The following is a 19,665-nucleotide window of genomic DNA, read 5'->3' as shown; positions in this document are numbered from 1 at the left end:
ACACTGGAAGCAAAACACAGCGAATGAGTCAATTAGCTGATAGTGGCCTTTTCGAGTCGCTTCATCTCGACAACATCGGCGTTAGGCAGTTTTGGCACTCGCCAATGTTCAGGTGATGGGGCCTTGGAATCTCAAAAACGCCACGGGAAAGCGTGGGCAAACCGCTCGTCCGACAGGGAGGGGTCTCCCACGGGGGTCCCCCACACGTCCCACACTGCTTGTTGTACTAATGTACTATCGATGCAGGATCTGCTGTGCGGCACGCTGCAAAGACGCCGCAAAGTGCTTCACTGCTTCGTGCAGGAGCAAAAGGAGTTCCCAGTTGGATTAAAGTACCCATGACCTCCTGGTCAACGTTCCGTGTGCAAAACGGGCGCCCCCAGTTACGGGCGCCCCCAGTTGATGCGTTACATTCCGCCCGGCGTGTTAGTCACACAAAACGCCCGGGGTCACGTTGATACTAGAATTGATAGCACGGCACGCATGACCCTTTACTTGTTGCTAGCAGCCACGCGCCAACAGCTGTCTGGCTATTGGCAGCAGGTTGCCGGGCAGCCCCCCCCCACCCACACCCCTTGCATCCGCCACCAACTTGCTCCATCTGCGCGCACCTCAATTCAAAACTGTCCACAGCCCACTTGGCTTGCTGAGACCCATCATGCTCATACAAGCGGTTTGTAACAGGCCTGCTAGCAGACACAGCGGGCGCTAAGCACCAGAAACGGTCAAAATCAGGGCCGCAACCCAGACGTCTGCCCCTATTCGGAATAGCAAGCGTAACGATCGCCCCGTCGCCATCACGGCCGATTGGATGCCCTGCTGGGCAGCCCGGTCGCTTCCATGGCAGCGGCGGATGCCGCTGCTACCGCTCGCTCCCGGCCTCTCGCTTCACACTCACGCTTCCAGAACATGAGCTGAGCTGCCGAGAATAACGCCAACAGCACCACTGCCAGAAACCGCGGCTGGGCGAGAACCTGCAGCGCGGCAACGGACACCTTTCATGATGAGCTGCATGGTGGCTTACTTTGGTGTCAGATTGGTCGTTGGACTGCACGAAGGCCTTACAGTACAGCCCGAAATGGCGGAATCCCCACCGGACCAAGCTATGATTGGTGGGCCCAATGCGCAGGCATACGATGCTTCACCAAGCACTGCTGTGATTCAGCTGCGCACCTGTCTTGCGAGCGGTCCGATGCCGTCCAGCCCCGTCACGAAGCCCACGAGGTTGGCGGACATGAGCATGAGGATGTTGATGGCGGCGGCGGCGGCGCAGGCGTGTCGCAGCGCTGCCGTGCCATGCCAGCGCCGCAGCAACTTGCTGCGGCCCAGCGCCTTGACAGCCTGCCGCATGTGCCGTGTGCGCCATTTGCGCACGTGCGCGTGGTCACGTATTACCGTATTGGTGTTTGTAAATTTGGATGCAGAAGCAGTTGCGGATGCAGGTGCGCCGCGGCCTGAGCGCCAAGGAAGCGCGCACGCACGCTGCCGGGCGCCCAAGACCACGAATGAACACTCACCATCTCGGGCGCTATGGCCGCTGCCATCATCCACGCCCAGCCCAGCAGGCGCCATTCCAGGTCGTGCCACAGCGCCACGAATGTGAAGATTACCCACACGTTGGCCGCCCGCCAGGCGCTGCCGCCCAGCGGTACGTACATGTACCGCACCAGCCACCGGTTGTACGACGCGTGCCAGTTGCGCCAGAAACCCTGGGACAACGGGGATGGAGGGGTGGTGATTGAGACGTGTCAGCGGGTGGGAAGACTGCAGCAAACAGGGTGACAGCTACATTACTGCAAATGGCCAAGCTTGCCTGACTCTGCCCTAGCGCAAAAGCCCTTGATGCAAGATACGTCTACGCAAAGAAACAAAAGCGCAATGAAAGCGAGGTTACAAGTTTCCGCCCGCACCTCCACGTCGTAGTTGTCGCACACGCAACGCGTCATGTTCTCTGGCGGGGCCACACCATCTGCCAGCGCTGCCAGCCGGAAGAAGCGCCATATGAATGTGAACTGCGCGAGCGCGAGCGCAGGGCATGCCTCTGTTACTCGATGCAGGACGGTGGCAGCGCGGAATGAGTGCGCTCAGTCAGCACAGCTGAACGCCTACCCATCGCCGCTTTGGCGTTCTGCGATGCCGCTCGCGTCTCCCTTGCTGCCCCACTGCCGGCGTCGCGCACCCACCTTCAGCCACATGAACACAAGCACCCAGTAGCCTGTGATAGAGTAGTGCAGCGGCCGAGGCCGCGGCAGCCCCGCCGCCGCAGCGCCCGCCGGGTCGCCCGCCCACCGCGCAGCCAGCTTGTCCAGAGCTCGGTCGCGTGCGATGGCGTTGTACGGCAGGGCGTGAGTCACGGCCTCCAGGCACAGCAGCACCAGCGCCGCGCGTGCTGCATACAGCAGCAGCTGTGAGCAGCATGCACGCCATGCGGGTAGAGAGCAGGTGTCAGGCGTGAGGCTAATACCTCATCAAGAACTCCACACGCAAGGCATACTGCTGTAACCTGCGACGATTTCCGAGCGCTTTGCCATGCCCAGTAAGGTAGCCCCAACCAGCAGCCGCCCCGCTGCCGCCACCGCCGCCGCCGCCGCACCTGCCGGCGGCCCAGGTGCCGTACCGCGCCTCCGGGCGCGCGCTGCGACGCGAAGCAGTTGTACGACATGATGGGGCCGGCGATGTACAGCGGCGGGTACAGGCAGTACTCCAGCAGGCCGGCCAGGCTGTACTGGCACAGCGGCAGCGGCTCCTCCACGCGGGCCTGTTGAGGCACACAGAGTCAGAAGTGCACTGGTATGGGAAAGACAACTTGGACTTTCAAAGACTGAAAATGCGGCAGGCTGCGTGGAGGAGCCGAGCAGGCGATGGCCTATAAGGCCCGCACGCACCTTAATTTCCTGGTCCAAGCTCCCGATACTGGAAGGTACCGCCGCCAAGCTGCCGCCGCTATTAGATTCGCCTTCACTGCCACCGCTCGCCGTTAACCCACTGCCGCTGCTGTCCTCGCCGGCACGAACCGCTGTCAGCGCTGCTGGCACAGGGGCCTGCGCCGGTTGCAACGGACCGCGGCCTCCAGGCGTGGCTCGCCGTGCGTTTCGTGCCCATGCCAGGTCCGATGCAAAGGAAATGAGCCGTAGGATCATGAGGTTGTAGTGGATGTGCCAGCGCAGCATGCCGCGATGGGTGTCCAGGAACGCCAGCCCGGGGCTGCGAGCGGATGGGCGGGTCCGGATGCAGGCGGGCACGTTGTGCAAAGCTCCACGTTACCGGTAGCAGTTAGACCGCCTCGCTGTCATGATGCAAACTTGGCAAGGCGCCTCAATTTCAGCTTCCTCAACCATCCACAATGCGCCAGCTGGACCATTGCTTGTATACGCTTGCCTTTCCTAACAACACGCTAGCGGCCATTGAGCTACCTGAACAGGCATCAGCTGCAACCGCCGTCTGCTCGCACCTGAGCCACGCGAAGGGCAGTCCCTCCCACAGCCGCGCCAGAAGCAGGGAGCCGCAGCAGTACGCCCAGACCACCAGAAGACCGTAGCGGGTGCCTGCGAGGGAAAGCGCCAGATCATACCATACGTCCATATGCTTGCATTGGTTGGTACAGCTACGGTAGTATAGAGGAGCCAACGAGCTGCGCGCACCAAAACCTCCTGCCGTGGCGGTGCTTTCCGGGACAGCCAAGAGCCCACCCATTGGGCTTGCCTGGAGCGCCTGCAAGGCGCAGGCTGAGGCCGTACGCTCCCACCACGAGCGCCAGTACGTAGATCGCGCACACGCCATGCAGTACGACTTATGAAAAGAAAGATTAGGCAGGATGAGAGAGGGAATGGCAGCTTTGTTAGGAGGAGACAGAGGAACGGGCAACTGGAATGATGCTGCGGCGTATCACTGTATCTCATGAGTACGTCATGATTTGAGCAAGCGCCTGAACTTACACAGGAAAAGAAACGACACCGCAACCATGAAGGTCTGCCTCGTGCGAGGTAGCATTAATAAACGTGCCTGTGTAACGATGAGGGAGAGGAGTGGTCAACCGTTCCGTGGTGGAAAACCGTGGCGACAAACCGTGCCCACCTACCATGCGCCGAACCCACACCACTCCTGAGGAGGGCCCCTTGCCGCGAACGGTCGCAGACAACATTTCAAGCTTGTATCACCACTCACCATCCATGAGACTGCCACATAGCCGGCCATTGCGGCCGCGACCAGGGGCAGCGACTCGCGAAAGGAGCGCCATTGATGGTCGGACAGGTCGTTCGGTCCGAGAGGGCCCCCAGCTCGCACGTTTCGAAGCAGTATATGGGCGGATAGCTGCTTCGCAAATGTGTACCCTTCCCGGAGCACGTTCCACTGAAGCGCCGCGATAAGCTGCAAGCAGGGACAGTCTCAGCTGTCGCGCTTCCATCCGTCATTTTCATTGGGCAATACGTATCCAACTCACTGCTAAGTAGCAGAGCCTCTCAAGAAGCAGCGGGCTCGTCCCAGTTTTCCGCTTCATGTTGAGAAAGTAAGCAGTGGAGCTCACATTCGTTCTAGGAACAACAAGTTTCGCTATTATCCATGTTCGCAGACTAAATGACTTCCACTGAGTCTTTGGAACGGGACTCTGTAATCTGTTTGTGCGGGGGTGATGCTCCCCCTCCCCCTCAGCCAGCTCCAGGGCGCCGTTGCAGCTTCAACAATGGCCCTGGCATCACCGGCATGATTGAGGCCACACCCGAGTGCTGTTCATTGTTTTATAATCTGTGGCACCTTATAAACATTATGCGTTACATGCGTGCCACGCATCGGCACATTTCCCGGCACGACGGGTGCCAATCGACCTCTCTCCCGGGCTTCCCTCTCTCCCCGAATCTGTTTATGCCAGCCATATGGTCCCAGTGCGGTTAACATCCGCAAGTATACCGTGCCCCACGACCGTACCCCAGTCCAACACCAGTCAAAACGGAGGTCGATTCTGCGCGTCAGCGCCTCCCATGCGTCCCTACATGATGTGCTCAGTTCTTGACAATTTTACGTGGCCACGCTTGATTCCATGATTACCCCCCGTATAGTACAACCTCAGCTTAGAAATGCACATGGCCCTTTCACTGTCTCCCTGTGCGGTGAATGCTGCATTACGGGCATGCCTCCTGCGTGGCGTGCGACCCTGCATCGTCGAAAACTCCGTGCTCAGACGCTTCAATGTGCACGTCTGTTATGCAACGCCGCTCAATTACGTCATCAATGGACTCTCTCCTCTCCGCAGCAAGCGGCTCGGGCACAATCTGCATCTTATCCTCTGAATGCCGCTAAAGCGCCAGTGACGTTCCATTACCACATTAGTCATAACGGCGTGGCGAACGCGACGGCGAACGGCGACCATCGTCAGCGCCGTGGTCATCCTCACGACGCGGGGGCGGCGAGGTCGACTTGGATGCATTCCGTGGCCGGCCATCGTTACCACCAGGGGTGTCGGGCGAGCGGGAGCGGCGCACAGGCGACCGGGACGGCGAGCGCGAGCGGCGCGGGGAGCGGGAGCGCGACCTGCGCGTGCGCGGAGTTACAAGAATTCGTAAAACACCACTATGCAAATGGCGCGGGTCTGTCGGATCAACACAGAATAGCAGCGTTGACCTCGTAAGCATCAACTCAGCCATAGCCCGCCGCATGTACGTAGCTGCCGTGCATTCACAACCTGGGGGCAAAGTATACACCCACGGTCTCACCGGTACCGCGGGGGCGAGGGCGAGTGCTCAAACCATTTCCAGCCGAAGAACCGGAAGTCCTCCCGCGTGGCGTACTCCACACGCCACTGCCGGCCGTCCATGCGGAACCCATCCATCTTGCGCCAGGCCGCAGTGGCATCCTGGGACCTGTCAAGGGCAGGCGAGGCCAGTGAAGCGGGGATGGTCAGAACTGAGGGCGTAGGCAGCAGCAGTAGGGTAGTAGCAGATATGAGTTCGGGGTGGTTGCAAGGTCATGCATCCACCCTCAAGCGAGCCCGTGCCAGTCCCTGAGCCAAGCCGCTGCAACGCATGAAGGGATCCGACCTAGCGACATACGCTCAGAAACTTGCTTAGGCCTCTGAGCTTGGTCATGGAGGAGCCTCAGGCTCGCAGCTGCGCATTTGGCAGTGATTGTGCAACACGCAGGGGGGGTGTCGAAATGCACGAGTCTATGCAGCGGGCCGAGCAGCAAGTGCACGAGGCCGTGACGTCAGCGGTCAGCCGACTCCGCCTCGCAATAAAGGCCCAGCGGGGCCTATCGCGCACAACCCATTGTTCCCCCATCGTGTTCGCATTAGGCTCTCAGCTGCCTAGCCTGCTCAGTAAACAAGTAAACATGCACGTGTCTGCTTTGGGGCTTGCCGCCCAAATCGTCCGAAGCTTCGCGACGGATTCGCTGGCGGCAACCACACCGACTGCCCAACTCACTTCTCGAACTCAATCAGCGCCAGGCGGTGCTTTCCATCCTTGACGCAGTCGCGGATGCGGCCAAAGAAGGCGAACTCGCGCCTGCAGGGGGCAGGAAGCAAGTTGGCAATTGGCAGTGTCTCGCTCTAACACCTTCAACTCGGTTTAGACACCCTGACACCTTCTACTCAGTCCAAACACCGGGGTCCGAGGGGCAGCGCACGCAGGTTGTGCAGCCGAGGTTTTACTGCGCGAGGCCCCGCGCGCATCGCCGCCTGAGCCCGGCTGCACTCACTCGATGTCGCGAACGGGCGTGTTGGAGGAGATGTTGTCCACCACAACTGCGTAGCGAGACGAGCGCGGCATTTTTTTGGCTGGCCTCCTCGCTGGGCCACTGGGGGATGACGGCAGATAAGAGGATTTACTGTATGTGTATAATATCGTATGTAGCGCAGGGAAAATTTCTTGAATCCGGAGTCGGAGGAGTGAAGTACTGAGCCAACTCCAATGAAGTTCTGCATGCGAGACTTGATTGCTCCACATGAAGTCCTCCATCCGTCAAGGATTACGTCCCAGCGATTATGCCAGCGGTAATAACGACAAATCACTGTTGCAATCCTTTGTCGGCATAACGGAAAATGAGCTGAAGTTTGTCCCCATCGGGCTGTTCCTAGACACTAGAAGCGAAGCTAAACTGCGTGATGGCGCCGCAGAAGCGGCTTAACTGGCTTCCTGATCGGGAGGGGGAAGTGCACGAGGACGTGCCTTTCGTGCAGGTAAGCTGAAGCGTTTTCGGAGGATCGCTCGCTGAGGTCGAGGGAATACGGGCGCAAGCGCGCAGGACGGCAACAGCGAACCAGACTCTATATCGGAGCAACGACGGGGTGCCCTGAGCAGCGCGGGAACGGGAGGGGGTGAGGAGTCGTGCCCGCTGCAGCCGTGTGCCAAACGCGTGTGACAGTGTCGGCAGTGTGGCCTGGGCGCGAATGGTGCCGAGCCGGGTACCCTTGCAGGGCTCGCAGCCCCCAAGCTAGCAGCCAAGCAGGCGCAAATACATGGCTTCCTCGTTGTACTGGCATCGTCTTGCGCGGCAACCCCACATGCACACAACACCTCGGCCACTCTTTGTTGCATAGCTACTTATATGTGACCGTGTTGCTGGCGCGCGCAGGCAACACCGGATGTGGTGCGATTACTTATATTACAAATGGCGCGCGGTGCCTGGAGCACGCTAGCGCGCCTGCTGCAGGTGAAGAGGATAGTGACGCGGAGAAAGTAGCACTTCAGCTGGGGGCCACGTGCAATGTAGGGTCGTTTGCGGCCTTCGGTGGGGCGTCAGATAGCTTCGCATTCAAGGACTTGGGCTCGAAGTCCTAACTCACTTGCGCTCCTCCTGCATCTACCGGGTGGTGCGTGTGCCTCTGGCTCTAAATGATTGCTGCTGGTGGATGCCCACGTGGTCACCTTCGCAGCTGGCGTGCCTGTCACTGGACTACAAGCCGCTCATGGCGCATGAGATGGCGGCGGCGGGCGGCACCGGCGTCGTGCTGGGTGGGTGTGACTGGGCCTGGGCGGGCTGTAGCCGCATGGGAGAGGACCGTCGTGAGGGACCGTGCATACCGCAGTATCGTACGGGCACCGGGCGGTTGGGCGCGAGCCCCTTTCTGGACGCTTGCCTAATCCGCTACTGCTGCCGCCTGGTTGCTTTGTCCCTGCGCTCCCCCCCCAGACATTCTGTGTCAGGCGCCGCGGCATCACCCCGCCTGGCCGGCGCTGTCGACTGCGGGCGCGGGGCTGCTGTCAGTGCTGGTGCGCTGCGATGGAGCCACCGAGGCCGCCCAGCCGCAGGCAAGGCAGCTCTCGGGCACAGTGGGCTGCTAGGCGCAGGGGGCATACAGTTACAGTTACAGGCAGCTCTCCGCAGCAGGCGGTTAGGCTTACCAAGGCACCCGTATGTGCGCTGCGCTGGCACCTGGCCATGGCAGCACAGCACAGCATACGTTACGTGGCCGCTGCCATGACATCCTTGCCCCGGCCCGTCCTTGCCCCGACGCATCAACCCACCTGCAGGCGCTGCGGCTGCTGCTGTCGCTGCTTGAGAGCGAGCGCACCTGCGGCCCGGCGCGCCAGGCGGCGGCCACCGCGCTGCACTGCCTGGCGGCGGCGGCGACAGGTGGGCGGGAGCGAGGGCTTCGGCGGGGCTGGGGGCTGGGAGTGATGGGGGGCAGAGGAGCTGCGGAACTGCGGACACGGGGATCAGCACCCTATGCGCGCATGTCGCACTGTCCGGACCGCACCTGACTTCCCTGCCCTTCGTTGTGCCCTTGGTTGCCGAATCCGCCCTGCCTTCCTCTGGCCCAATGCGCCCCGCCCTGACCCGCGCTTGCAGTGCACCGGGACAAGCTGCTTGCTGCGGGGGCGCTGCCGGTGGTGCTGCGGCTGCTGCGACGGCTGGACGTGCTGTGCGACCTGGTGGCGGTGCAGGTGACACACCGGGGCGCAGCAGCGGGCGTGGAGGGGCGCGGCGCGCTGTAATGCCGCACTGCCTCTTGCTGCCTCGCCTTCCATGCCGCACTGTGTCGTTGTCCTTGTCTGGCCACGTGTGACAGCAACGTGCCTCCGTGCGTACTCGTGTACGCCACGCTATCTTTTTCCAGTTTCCATTTTAGACACTCTTGCAAACACTCGCTCGCAATCGCGCCCCTTAGGAGCTGCTGTGGCTCCTGGCGTACCTGACGGACGAGGACGCCCTGCCGCCCGGCACGGCGCCCCCCTCGGGGTCGGGCGCCGCTGGCGGGGGCGACGACGACGGCGGCGGCGGCAGCGGCTACCGGTCTGACGTGGCCGACGCCCTGGCGCCGCTGCTGTTCCTGTACGCGGCGCCGTGGTGGGGCGGCCGCCACAGCCACTTGGCGGCGCTGGCCATAAGGTGCGGGGTAGGGGCCACGGCAAGGGGTGACGTGATGGGTGGGGCGTGATGGGCGGGGCGTAGGAAAGGGGTGTGGGGTGTGGGGCGTGGGGCGTGTGCTGTGCGTCATAACGGATCGGCCCAGCGGGCTTGCGATAGGACGTAACGCGCTCAGCACGCTGTAGCGTGGGCGCTATCTACTAGCGCGCGGAGGCCCGTTCTCGCCGGGCCACAACGCCTGTGACTCCTTGCGTGATCAGCCTAAACAGCCTCCGCCGCGCCCTGCACAATGCGCTTCCTCCGACAGGGCGCTGCACGTGCAGGTGGCGGGGCACGACGAGGGCAAGGAGGCGCTACGTGTGGCCGGCGTGCTGCCGGTGCTGGTCAGCCTGGTGCGTCGCCACACGGCGCCCTACGTCGCCGCCGCCGCCGCGCAGCCCTCCCGCCACTCGGCGACGAACCGGTCGGCGCAGCAGCTGTCGGGCTTCGCGGGCGCTATGCCTGGCCGCAACGGCGAGGTGGCGGATGCCGCAGATGGCAGCGGAAGCGGCTCTGGGCGGGCGGCGTCCGCTGCCGGCGGCGGCGGGTACGGCGGCGGCGGCAGCGGTACCGGGCCGTACTACGCCATGCAGGTTTCACACCACCGCCCGGCGGCGCACGTGGGGTGTGACATACACGCCGGCGGTTACGCGCAGATGGCGAACGGGCACGGCGGCGCCGGTGGGGCAGGCCACGGCACGGGCGGGACTGGGGCGGCGTTGGATCCATACCTTCGAAACCCACACGCCACGTTTGGATCTTGGACGCCCTGGCAGCGGCTGACGGCAGTGCTGCTTATACACGGCCTGGTTCCTCAGCTGTCGCCGCCACTGCCACGCCAAGGCCAGGCGGCTGCGGCGGCTGGGGCAACAGCAGGCGAGGGCGTGGGGCGTTCGGCAGTAGCAGCAGCAGCCGAAGGTGGGGAGATAGAGGCGGCCGAGCCTGGCACGCCCTCGCCTGTCAGCCTGTCAGACCTAGAGGACGACGAAGATGGAGACAACGGAGGCGCCGCGCAGCAGCTGCTACAGCCGCACGGGCATCTCGGGTCTGCTACAGCCGGGGATGCTACAGCCGCCCGGGGCAAGGGCCAGAGCCCCGTCGTGGCGGGCGCACGGCTTGCGTGCTACGGCCTGCTACTGCCGGTCCTGGTGGAGCCGATCGACGTGGCGGCCCTGCCCGGCAGTAGCGGCGCCGCCGGAGGCGGCTCAGTCTCCGGCGGAGCGGGTGCCGCGGCGGCGGCGGTTGGCGGCGCGATGCTGCGGCGGCGGCTGTGCCCGCTGCGGGAGTGCCTTGCTACAGCCAAGACGCTCATGTGCGACTGCGAGCCCAACCAGCTGGAGCTCGCGAAGCTGGGGCTGCCGCAGCTACTGGTGCAGGTGGGGACCAGTTGTCGTACACGTGCCGGGGACATGCCAGCCTGCCAGGGGGCGTGGGACCCGGGTTGGCACGCTCTGCAGTCTCTCGGCGTAGGCCGCCGTCAAGCATGTTATAATCGGTAACAAGTGGCGCAGTCTTATGTCCATAGCAGCACCCACAAACGCGCACGCAACGCAGCACGGACTCCATGTTCATGTTTGCCTCTCTTGCCCCGCCGTGTTCCCGCAGCTCGTGGCGCATGGTGACATGGGCCTGGCCTGGCAGGCGGCGGAGGCGGCGGTGCTCCTGGCAGAGGGGCCCACGGGGGCGGACCTGGTGGCGGCGGGGGCGGTGGAGGAGCTGGCGGCGCTGCTGCAGGTGCGAGTAGACACGTGCTGTCACAAGAGCGGCACGCACGGCCGAGGGGGCCAGGGGCCAGCGGCGGGACACAATGTCGCGGGGTTGTGGGGCGCGGGCTTGGCGGGGCGGTGTTTGCCGAGGATCGGGCCCAGGATGGGCTGGGGACACGGCTCGCGCGAGCTGGCGGCGTGGCAGCGAGGGTGCAGCGTACGCGGCTGCCTTGCTGCCTAGAGGCTAGACATCCGGAATGGGCTCCGCCTGATCCAACCGCCCAACCGCCGCTCTACGACACATGCCGGCCCCTCACGCGCTCGCAGGAGTCGGCAGACCTGCTGCACGGCCTCACGCTGCGCAAGCAGATCCAGATCCAATCCGCCCACGTGGCCGCCGAGGCCCACGCCCAACACCACGGCAACGCCGCCTCCGGCGCCAGCGGCGCAGCCGCTGCCGGCGGCGCCGCCTCTTCCGCCTCCGCCTCCTCGATGCCGCCTGTGCACGTGCGGCCTGGGCCGCGCAGCGGCGGGCGGTGGCGCGGCGCGGCGCAGCGTCTGTTCCTGGTGGGTCGGCTGCCGCTGGATTTCACCACCTCCGCCGCCTGCCTGTACGGCTCCCACGACGCCGCCGCCTACTGCGACTACTGCGCCCCCTCGGCCGCCATCAAGGCCCTACTGCGACTCATGTCAGCCACTGCCGCCGTACAGCCCGCCTCCAGCGGCGGCGGCGGAGGCGGCGGTGGCGGCGGCTCCACCGCCGCCGTGTGCCGCCGCTTCGCGGCGGCGGGCGGCCTGTACGGCGTGCTGCAGCTGCTGCACCACGAGACCACGGGCGTGCACCACTCCAAGCTGGCGGCGGCGCTGCTCACGCTGACGGACCTGGCGCTGCTGCACGACCCCGGGGCGCAGGTGCGTACCGGCGGTGTGTGTGTGTGTGTGTGTGTGTGTGTGTGTGTGTGTGTGTGTGTGTGTGTAAAACCCAAACAAGTAGTGTGTCAGTGTGTCAGTGTGTGGAGAGGCCAGGGAGGGCCGAGCGAGGACAGGGAGGGCGGGGCAGGGCGGGGTAGGAGCAGGATGTGTAGGGTGGGGTGTGGATGGCTTGCTGCTAGGACACGGGGGCGAGAGGAAGTGGTTGCTTCAAAGAGGCGTGTGCCGTTGCCGCGGTATGGTATGGCGGCTTCCGAGTACGGTATGCCGCGGCTGTTTTGCAGCGCCCATGGTCATGCAGCCTGCTTCTTACGCGCAGCTTGCGGCTCGGCGACGTGGAGGTCCCATCCCCCCATCCCCCACAGAGGGGCTGGAGCGGATTGCCTGCCGTCTAGCATTTCCTTACCTGGTGATAAACGTAACCCGCCCGGTGACACTCCTGACGAAACCCCTGACGACAATCCCCGGCGGTATACACACCTGCGCACAGGACGAGCTCCGCGCCATGGGCGGGCTGGGTGTGCTGGCGGCGCTGCTGGGCTCGCTGCTGCGGCCGGGCGCCGTGGACGTGTACCAGCTGCGGCCCGCCACCTGCCGTACAGCCACACTGGCGCTGGCAGGTGCGGGGAGCCAAATGCGCGTGTGTGGCGCTGTGTGCGTACACGTGTGTGGGGCTGTGGCTGGGGCTGTGTGAGGCTCAGTGTGAGGCCGCGACACGGTACAGGTAGCTGTCTACGTGCATGCATGCGTGCAAATGCAGCACGGCGCTTGCTTGCTGCAGCTGGAGAGCTGGAGGAAAGCGTGTTTTGCTGCCTCTTTCGCTTACAGCTTGCACCGCCCTCCGCCCACCCCATGCCCAGGCAACGCCGCCTCGCAGCTGGCGGCTCGGGAGCACGGCCTGCTGCCGCTGCTGGGTGGACTGCTGGTCGGGCTGGCGGCGGCCAGGAGGGCGGCGGCAGGGTGAGTGAGGGCATTGCAGGGACGCGGCGCAACCGGCCCGTAGCCACTCCAGATCTCCACCCCCAGCGCCTTCGCCCCGGTACCTGCACCCGCATCCGCCTGTGCCTACAAGCACATGTTCCTGTGACTGTGCCGCCACTCTCGTTCGCCCCCCTCGTACGCCCCCTGTACTACTCTTCCTGGGCACGCCTTCACTTCTTAAATGCAACCCCCCTCACCCGCCCCGCAGCCCCGGCGGCGCCGCGGACGTAGTGCTGGACGACGACGCGCCGCTGGCGGTGGCGGCGCTGGAGGCAGTCACGGCCGCCGCGCAGGGCAGCCCTGGAACACAGGTGGGTTGAGCACGACGTGTGTGTGTGTGTGTCCGGCTGTGTGACCTCCACCTCATCGATTGCTCCATATCGTGCGTGCGCGGCGTACGGGTAGTGACGGGACGCGACGGGCAAGGCGAATAGGCTCCGGCCGATCCGCTGACGCCTTGGGCGCTTGGCCTCCCCTTGCCTTGTTGATGTCAGGCACACGCTGAAGCCAGTACGCCGCGACTTACCTGTGATTCCTCCTTGCCTCCTTCCCTCTCACTTCCCCATTGTGCCTGGCTAGAACGGCGATTCGTCTTCTTAATTACTCATGAATGTGAACCCCCCCTCCCTCCTCCCGTCCTTCCCCCCTCTCGCCGCCCCGCCCGCCCACCCCCGCAGGACGCTCTGGTGGCTCTGGGCCTGCTGCACCCGATGGCCGAGCTGTTCCGAGACCCCCGCCTGGACCAGGCGGTCAGGCTGGCGGCGGCGGCGGCGCTGACGGCGGCTGCCGACGGCGGCAACGCCGCCGCGCAGAACGGCATCCTGGCGCTCGACGTCGTACCCGCCGCCACGGCCTGGCTCGAGGGCCTCTGCGGCAGCGTCTCCTCAGTCGGCGGCGCCGCCGTCGGGAGGCAGCCGCCTGGCGGCGCCGCTGCCGGCGGCGCCGCTGCCAGCGGCCCGGTGGCGCGGGCGCTGACGGCGCTGCTGGCGGCGCTGGTCCGCGGCAACGCCTCAGCAGGCGCGCGCGGGGTGCTGGTGAGCGCGGGCGCGCTGCCACCGCTGCTGCATATCCTGCAGTCGCCGCCGGCGCCCGCAACCGCCTCAGCGCTGTCTGGCACTCCTCCGCCGCCTGTCGCCCGGCAAACGGCCCGGATGCCGTCTTGGAAGGCCGCCGCCTCGGTCAAGTCGTCTGCAGAGCAGCAGCAGCAGCAGCAGCAGCAGCAGCAGCAGCAGCCTGAGTCCGCGGCCGCCCTAGCGGCAAGCGTGCTGGCGCTGCTGGCTGAAGGGGACACTGACATTCAAAACGAGCTGGTCTCGCAAGGTGCGCTGGCGGCTGCAGCCGACATTGTGCGTGACGGCGCCGCCGCCGCCGCCGCCAGCACCGCCGCCAGCACCGCCGCCAGCACCGCCGCGCCGGCGGCGCTGGCACTGCTCATCGCCATCCTCAAAGGAAACACCTTTGCAAAGAACAGCGCGAGAGCTGCAGGCCTGCCTGCCGTGCTGGTGGCTGCAGTGCGGCAGTGCGGGCTGGCGGCGCGGCGCGCCGCCGCCAGTGGCGGTGGTGGCGGCGCTGCTGCAGCCATCGCCGCCGCCGCGGCGGCGGCGCTTGCGGAGCTGGCGGCTGGTAACCATGCCAACCAGGAGGCTGTGGCAGTGCAGGGCGGGTTAGAGGTGGCGGTGGAACTGGTTCGGGAAACGGTCACAGCGCTGCCGCTGCCACAGCCGCTGTTGGACGCGCATGGCGCAGCCGCCGGTGTAGCAACCACCGTCGCGGGCGCACAGGCTGCGGTGGAGCAGTGCCGGCTGCTGAGGGCGCTGTTTGGTCTGCTGGAGGCGGCAGTGGAGCTGAACGGCGGGAACAAGGACTTTGTGAGGGAGCTGGGCGGAGTTAGCCTTCTGGGTGACTTCCTCAGAGCGGCCTCTGATTTTGTGACCGCCCCACCTCCGCTGCCATCATCCTTGGAGCATGGAGGTGCGGGAGCGAACGGAGCGGGCACGGGCGTTGCGGGCGGCGGCGGCGGCTTCGGAGTGGGCGTGATTGCAGGAGTGGAGGAAGAGGACGGCGAGCCAGGCATGGGAGCGGCGTGGGAGGCCAGTCGGCAGCGTCGCTCGCAGCACGAGGCGGCGCAGCACGAGGCGGCGCAGCGCGAGGCGGCGCAGCGGGAGGCGGCGCAGCATGCGGCGCTGGCGTTCCGGTCGGCGCTACTGCCGGCGCTGGCGGGCTGCTGCGGCGCTGTGGCCGCGCTCGTGCGTGAGAGCGACGCCAACCTGGCCCGACTCGAGGTGCGTGAGCTACGAGAGCATGCGGCTCGCTCGGCCAAGTGTGTGCTTTCGCTCCGCTGGAAGCGCTCCTCCTTCCCAACCTGCGCCTGTCGCAACAAGCCGTAGGCTTCGTGCAACCTCCCCCTCCTCTCATGCACCAAACCTTCCATCCACTGATTGGCTACCCGCCCTCTCTCATGTCTCACCCAACCCCTTCCAATGCTACACACAGGAGCAGCCGGGCCTGGGCCTGGCACTGTTCAAGCTGCTTGCTGCCTCCGACGCGCCCACCTCAGCCGCCGCCGCCGAGGCGCTCGAATGGCTGGCCGTGCGTACACCCGGCGCCCTACCCGGCCCGCCCACCCGCGAGTTCTTCGAGCTGGATCTTTGCGACATGCTCGTACTCGCAATGTACGTGCCGTACGCGCCGCCGCCGATCTCGGTGGCGGCGGCGGCGGCGACAGCCTCTTCGCGGCCGCCGCCGCCGCCGCCCGGCGCGCCCTGGCATGCGGAGGTAACGGCGGTAATGCCGATGGGCGGCGTGACGGCGGGCGGGGTGCGCGACGCAGCGGCGGTGGCGAGCGGCGTGGCGGACGCGGCGGACTGGCTTGAGCAGCAACAGCAGGCAGTGTCGTCGACTTCGTCGTCGACGTCTTCGGCAGCGGCGGCGGCTAAGGGTGCAGTGCTGCGGTCCGCGCCCGCAGCCAAGGTGCGCTCACATGGGCTGCTGGAGGTGCGAGCTAGAACCCGCTCACGCAACCTCATGCAGTGACGTGGTGTGAAAGCGTCTATGCGACCCAGCCGATACCGCGATGCCGAAGGCACCAATGGCCGGTTCGGACACACACTGGCGCGACCTCCACTCATGCGCCGCAACCCCTCCTTACCGCCCCCATGCCTCCCGCCCTACACCGAGTCCTCTCCGAACCTCCTCCTAACCTCTTCCTAGCCTCCTCCTAACCTCCTCCTTGCCTCCTCCGAACTCCCTGTAGTCTCTTCCTAAACCGCCTGCCAACCTCTTCCTAACCTCTGCCTAACCTCTGCCTAACCACGCCAAACTGCCGCCCCTGTCGCGTCTTGAACCCCGCCGCAGCCGCACCCGGGGCAGAGCACGCTGCCGGCTCTGGAGGCGCCTCCTCTGGAGGCCCTGGCTGCCGACCCCGCCTCCGGTCTGGCGGTCAGCCGCCAGCTGTCGGGGCACAGCCGGTCCGGCGGCCCCGGCAGCCAGACCTGGTGGGCCAGTCTGGCGGGCTCCGCCGCCGCCGCCTTCCAGCGCGTGGCCAATGGCGTGTTGCTGCATGGCGTCGGAGGAGGAGCGGGAGCGGGAGGAGCAGCGGGTGGAGGGGGCGGAGGAGCGGGAGGGCACGGCAGCGGCCTTGCTGGAGGGGGAGGGGCAGGTGGTGCGGCTGGTGCGGGCGGCGGGGCGAGCGGTGGGATGGAGGCGGGAGGCGGCGGGGCGGCTGCGCTGCTGCCGACCGGGCCGGCAGCGGAGCGGCGGCGGCAGGTGGCTTGGATGCTGTTCCTGTTAGCAGCCAAGTCGCCCGACAACAGGTGCGCGTACGTTGTTGCATTGCTGCGTTGCGTCGCATGCTCTGCGCAGGGCTGCATGGAGTGTCGGTCGCTTCTTCAGGGTTCCTGTAAGCAATCACCTCGTAACAGCTTCACCCACAAGCGTCACCTGAGCGAATTATGCAGCTGTGTATCCAGAACCAACCGGAATGATGACGCCGGTGGCTCATAATACCTCGCTGTACAAGCAGGTCGCGCACAAATACAGACGACTTGCCCCTGCCCTGGCTGCATTGTTCGTGCACACGTGCACAGGGCACGCATCCGGCGCCTCGTGCGCGCCTCGCTCCTGCCACTGGCGCAGCAGCTCGCAAACGCGGAGGCCTGCCGCGCTCAGCTGGAGGCGGCGGCCGTGACACCGGCGGCGGCACCCGCGCCCGCGCCACAGCCGCCCGCGCGGCCGGCGTCAGGAAGCGCGATTGGGGCGGGAATGGCGCCATTGGCCCATGTGCAGGCTACGGGTCAGGGTGCGTTTGCGACGGCGCCTGCGGCGGCGGTTGCAGCGGCGGCTGCCGCCGCTGCCGCGGCGGCGGCAGCGGCGGGCGCCGGTCCGCCGGGTGTGGCGTCCTCGTCGTCGGCGCCGCTGCCGCTGCCGCTGGCGCCGCTTCACTCGGCGGCTCTGGAGAGCGCGGCGAGTGTGACGGGGCACCGCCTGCCCATCAGCACCTCAGCCATGGAGGTGAGGTGTGGGCGTGGCGTGGGCGTGGTGGGGTGCATGGTGGCGGAGCTCCGCGGTCACGACTGGGAAGTATGGTATGGTGGGTGCGGCTAAACTAACTAATATGTGTGCTGTTGTTCTTCCCAACTGTGCGCGTTCCAGCAACTGGGTGGCACACCGCAGCACCGCAGCTCTGGCGGCGGCAGCGCCGGCGGCGCCTGGCCGCAGACGGTCACCGGCGGCTCCGGCCCGTCCTCGGCTGCCGCCGCCGCGCCGCCAGCGGCCAACGCGGCCCTGCTGTACGGCATGCCACCGCCGCCGCCAGCAGCTCCGCCGCCGCCAGCCCCGCCACCGCCAGTCTCCCCGCCAGCCGTCCTCCCGTCGGTGGCAGCGCCGCCGCCAGTGCCGTACGGCAGCGCTACCTCGTCACCTTCCGCGGCCCTGTTACAACAGCAGCAGCTGCAGCAACAGACACAGGCGGGCCCAGACTCGGCGGCGCTTCGGCGCTTCGCCGCAGCTGCGGCGGCCGGGATGGCATCGGGCTATCGTGGGAGTGGCAGCGGCGCGTTACCGCAGGACGCTACTGGGGGTTCGGCGGCAGCTGCGGCAGCGGCAGCGGGCGTGGGCTTGGCTTGGTCCTCTCCGGCAGGCAGTGGCACAACCACCCCGCGCCCCAGCCACAGTGGGGTGGGCGGCGTGGGTGGCGGCGCTGCTTGGGAAGGCAGCGGCAGCGGTCGAGGCGCAGCTGGGCTGGGCCAGGCAAGTCCGTTCGCGGCTGGGGCACCGGCACCGGATGCGGGTGCAGGTGCGGGTGAATTTGGGGTGGTAGCCGCGGCGGGCAGGGCGCCGCTGCCGCCGCGTCCTGCCCTTGGACCAGCCGCACCCGCAGCAGCACCCACAGGAGGGAGTGGCGGCGGTGCCATGCCGCGGGCTCTGGGCCCACAGGTCAGCGCGGGCGGCAGCAGCGTCATGTCCGACGATGACGAGCTGGCGATGATACGGCAGGTAGGCCCGGAACAGGAGTGAGCGAAGCGGCAAGAATGTGGGCGTTTGCATCCTGGTCTCATGTCCATACGCGGCCGGTTGCGGACAAGGCGCAGAGTACGCGCGAGGCGCGTGAGCGTGTTGCTTGTGCTTCGGACCACGATGCACCCGCACTCCGCACCCGCACTCAGCACCCGCACTCAGCACCCGCACTCAGCATCCACACTCAGCACCCGCACTCAGCACCCACACTCAGTACCCACGCTCTGCACCCACACTCACTGCATCCGCGGCCAGCACACGCGCTTTGCACCTCCCCCTTGCACCTGCTGTCTACCTCGCTACACTTCTCTGTACCAATCCTTGCACCTCCCCTTGCACCTCCCCCCTGTGCAGGAGGTGGCGCTGCTGGCGAACACGACGAGCGGCCTGGTGGCCTCGGGCGCAGCGGGGGGTGGCAGCGGCGGCGGCGGCGGCAGCGTGCGCGGCGGCAGCGTGTCGTTGATGGGCGGCCCGAGCCCGGCGTCATCGCCCGCGCGCTGGGGCGTGGGGCGGCGCTGAAGGCCATTTGGGGGCTGGAGAGCCGCATGCGGTGTAGCTGCGGAGTTTGTGGGATAGCTTGGGTTGTCATGTTGGGGGTGGGGCAGTTTGGCGTAGACGAGTTGTCAGCGGCAGGGCGCTGCGGCATGTTGCACGGCATACAGCTGGAGGCATGGGACGTGGGGGAAGGAGCGATTTGCCCGCGTGTTGTGACATGCGAAGTGGACATATGTATGTAATGAGGCGTGGGGCGCGGGCATCGTTCAGTTGATTCAGAAGTATGGCATGGGCATCGGCGGCACCCAGACTGCCCAAGAGGTCTGCGGACCAGAGGACTGGCACCTGCGCCGATCCCGACATTTAAAATATTACAAGCTGCATCACGGCATGAGCGTGAGGAATGCGCGTCAGCAAAACATCGACACAACCTGCCAGCTACCGTCGGTACAGTAACAGCGCGCGAACGACGCACCAATGCCTTGTCCCTTCTTGCTACGCATTTATGTGGGCACGGGTGGGAGCCACACACATCGGGACTACGCTTTCCTGCCCCTTGCCATGTTCCATCACGAGCATCACGGCATGAGTGCGCGGCATCCCTTCTGGTCGGCCTGTCCCTTCTTGATGTGACGTGATCCTTTATGGTCCCTTGCGATGTCGCATTCATGCTGACATAGAGTGGACGGGGGACGCG

General features: G+C 65.8%; 3 protein-coding genes across 3 annotated transcripts; 1 reads left to right on the top strand and 2 right to left on the bottom strand.

Moving 5' to 3' along the window:
* Positions 1–33: 33 nt before the first annotated feature.
* CHLRE_14g617150v5 (uncharacterized protein) lies at positions 34–4,585 on the bottom strand. The gene is made up of 12 exons (XM_001689764.3): positions 4,442–4,585; positions 4,165–4,368; positions 3,936–4,002; positions 3,703–3,789; positions 3,452–3,545; positions 2,886–3,204; positions 2,594–2,758; positions 2,184–2,405; positions 1,911–2,012; positions 1,518–1,709; positions 1,174–1,341; positions 34–974 (listed from the first exon to the last, which is right to left on the bottom strand). Exons 1-12 carry the CDS (start codon positions 4,496–4,498, stop codon positions 798–800), a joined length of 1,854 nt encoding a protein of 617 aa, XP_001689816.2. The 5' UTR covers positions 4,499–4,585; the 3' UTR covers positions 34–797.
* A 172-nt stretch (positions 4,586–4,757) lies between these two features.
* Positions 4,758–6,865, bottom strand: CHLRE_14g617100v5 (uncharacterized protein). The gene is made up of 4 exons (XM_001689763.2): positions 6,691–6,865; positions 6,417–6,497; positions 5,709–5,855; positions 4,758–5,526 (listed from the first exon to the last, which is right to left on the bottom strand). The coding sequence occupies exons 1-4, from the start codon at positions 6,759–6,761 to the stop codon at positions 5,322–5,324; spliced, it is 504 nt and encodes a 167-aa protein (XP_001689815.1). The 5' UTR covers positions 6,762–6,865; the 3' UTR covers positions 4,758–5,321.
* A 130-nt stretch (positions 6,866–6,995) lies between these two features.
* Positions 6,996–19,630, top strand: CHLRE_14g617050v5 (uncharacterized protein). Its single transcript, XM_043070107.1, has 19 exons — positions 6,996–7,171; positions 7,567–7,644; positions 7,868–7,946; positions 8,125–8,243; positions 8,466–8,568; positions 8,785–8,879; positions 9,104–9,324; positions 9,611–10,718; positions 10,948–11,076; positions 11,376–11,960; positions 12,469–12,598; positions 12,839–12,938; positions 13,168–13,270; positions 13,637–15,241; positions 15,453–15,929; positions 16,314–16,771; positions 17,045–17,468; positions 17,610–18,452; positions 18,828–19,630. The coding sequence occupies exons 1-19, from the start codon at positions 7,097–7,099 to the stop codon at positions 18,990–18,992; spliced, it is 6,897 nt and encodes a 2,298-aa protein (XP_042916780.1). The 5' UTR covers positions 6,996–7,096; the 3' UTR covers positions 18,993–19,630.
* The last annotated feature ends 35 nt before the right edge of the window (positions 19,631–19,665 follow it).

This window comes from Chlamydomonas reinhardtii, chromosome 14 (assembly GCF_000002595.2).
Source record: "Chlamydomonas reinhardtii strain CC-503 cw92 mt+ chromosome 14, whole genome shotgun sequence".
Lineage (NCBI taxonomy): Eukaryota > Viridiplantae > Chlorophyta > Chlorophyceae > Chlamydomonadales > Chlamydomonadaceae > Chlamydomonas > Chlamydomonas reinhardtii.
The sequence above is the reverse complement of the archived record's forward strand: the minus strand, read 5'-3'. Positions and strand labels throughout refer to the sequence as shown.

Bases quoted from the DNA above. Each gene is read 5' to 3' on its own strand.
- CHLRE_14g617150v5 (XM_001689764.3), bottom strand. From the start codon at position 4,498: ATGAAGCGGAAAACTGGGACGAGCCCGCTGCTTCTTGAGAGGCTCTGC. The intron at 2,013-2,183 runs GTGGGTGCGCGA...GCGCTCGCGCAG, and splicing joins TTGTGTTCATGTGGCTGAAG to TTCACATTCATATGGCGCTT. The intron at 1,342-1,517 runs GTGAGTGTTCAT...CACATGCGGCAG, and splicing joins CGGCCATAGCGCCCGAGATG to GCTGTCAAGGCGCTGGGCCG.
- CHLRE_14g617100v5 (XM_001689763.2), bottom strand. From the start codon at position 6,761: ATGCCGCGCTCGTCTCGCTACGCAGTTGTGGTGGACAACATCTCCTCC. The intron at 6,498-6,690 runs GTGAGTGCAGCC...TGCCCCCTGCAG, and splicing joins ACGCCCGTTCGCGACATCGA to GCGCGAGTTCGCCTTCTTTG. The intron at 5,856-6,416 runs GTGAGTTGGGCA...TGCCCTTGACAG, and splicing joins GCGCTGATTGAGTTCGAGAA to GTCCCAGGATGCCACTGCGG.
- CHLRE_14g617050v5 (XM_043070107.1), top strand. From the start codon at position 7,097: ATGGCGCCGCAGAAGCGGCTTAACTGGCTTCCTGATCGGGAGGGGGAA. The intron at 8,569-8,784 runs GTGGGCGGGAGC...CCGCGCTTGCAG, and splicing joins CCTGGCGGCGGCGGCGACAG to TGCACCGGGACAAGCTGCTT. The intron at 16,772-17,044 runs GTGCGCGTACGT...ACACGTGCACAG, and splicing joins GCCAAGTCGCCCGACAACAG to GGCACGCATCCGGCGCCTCG.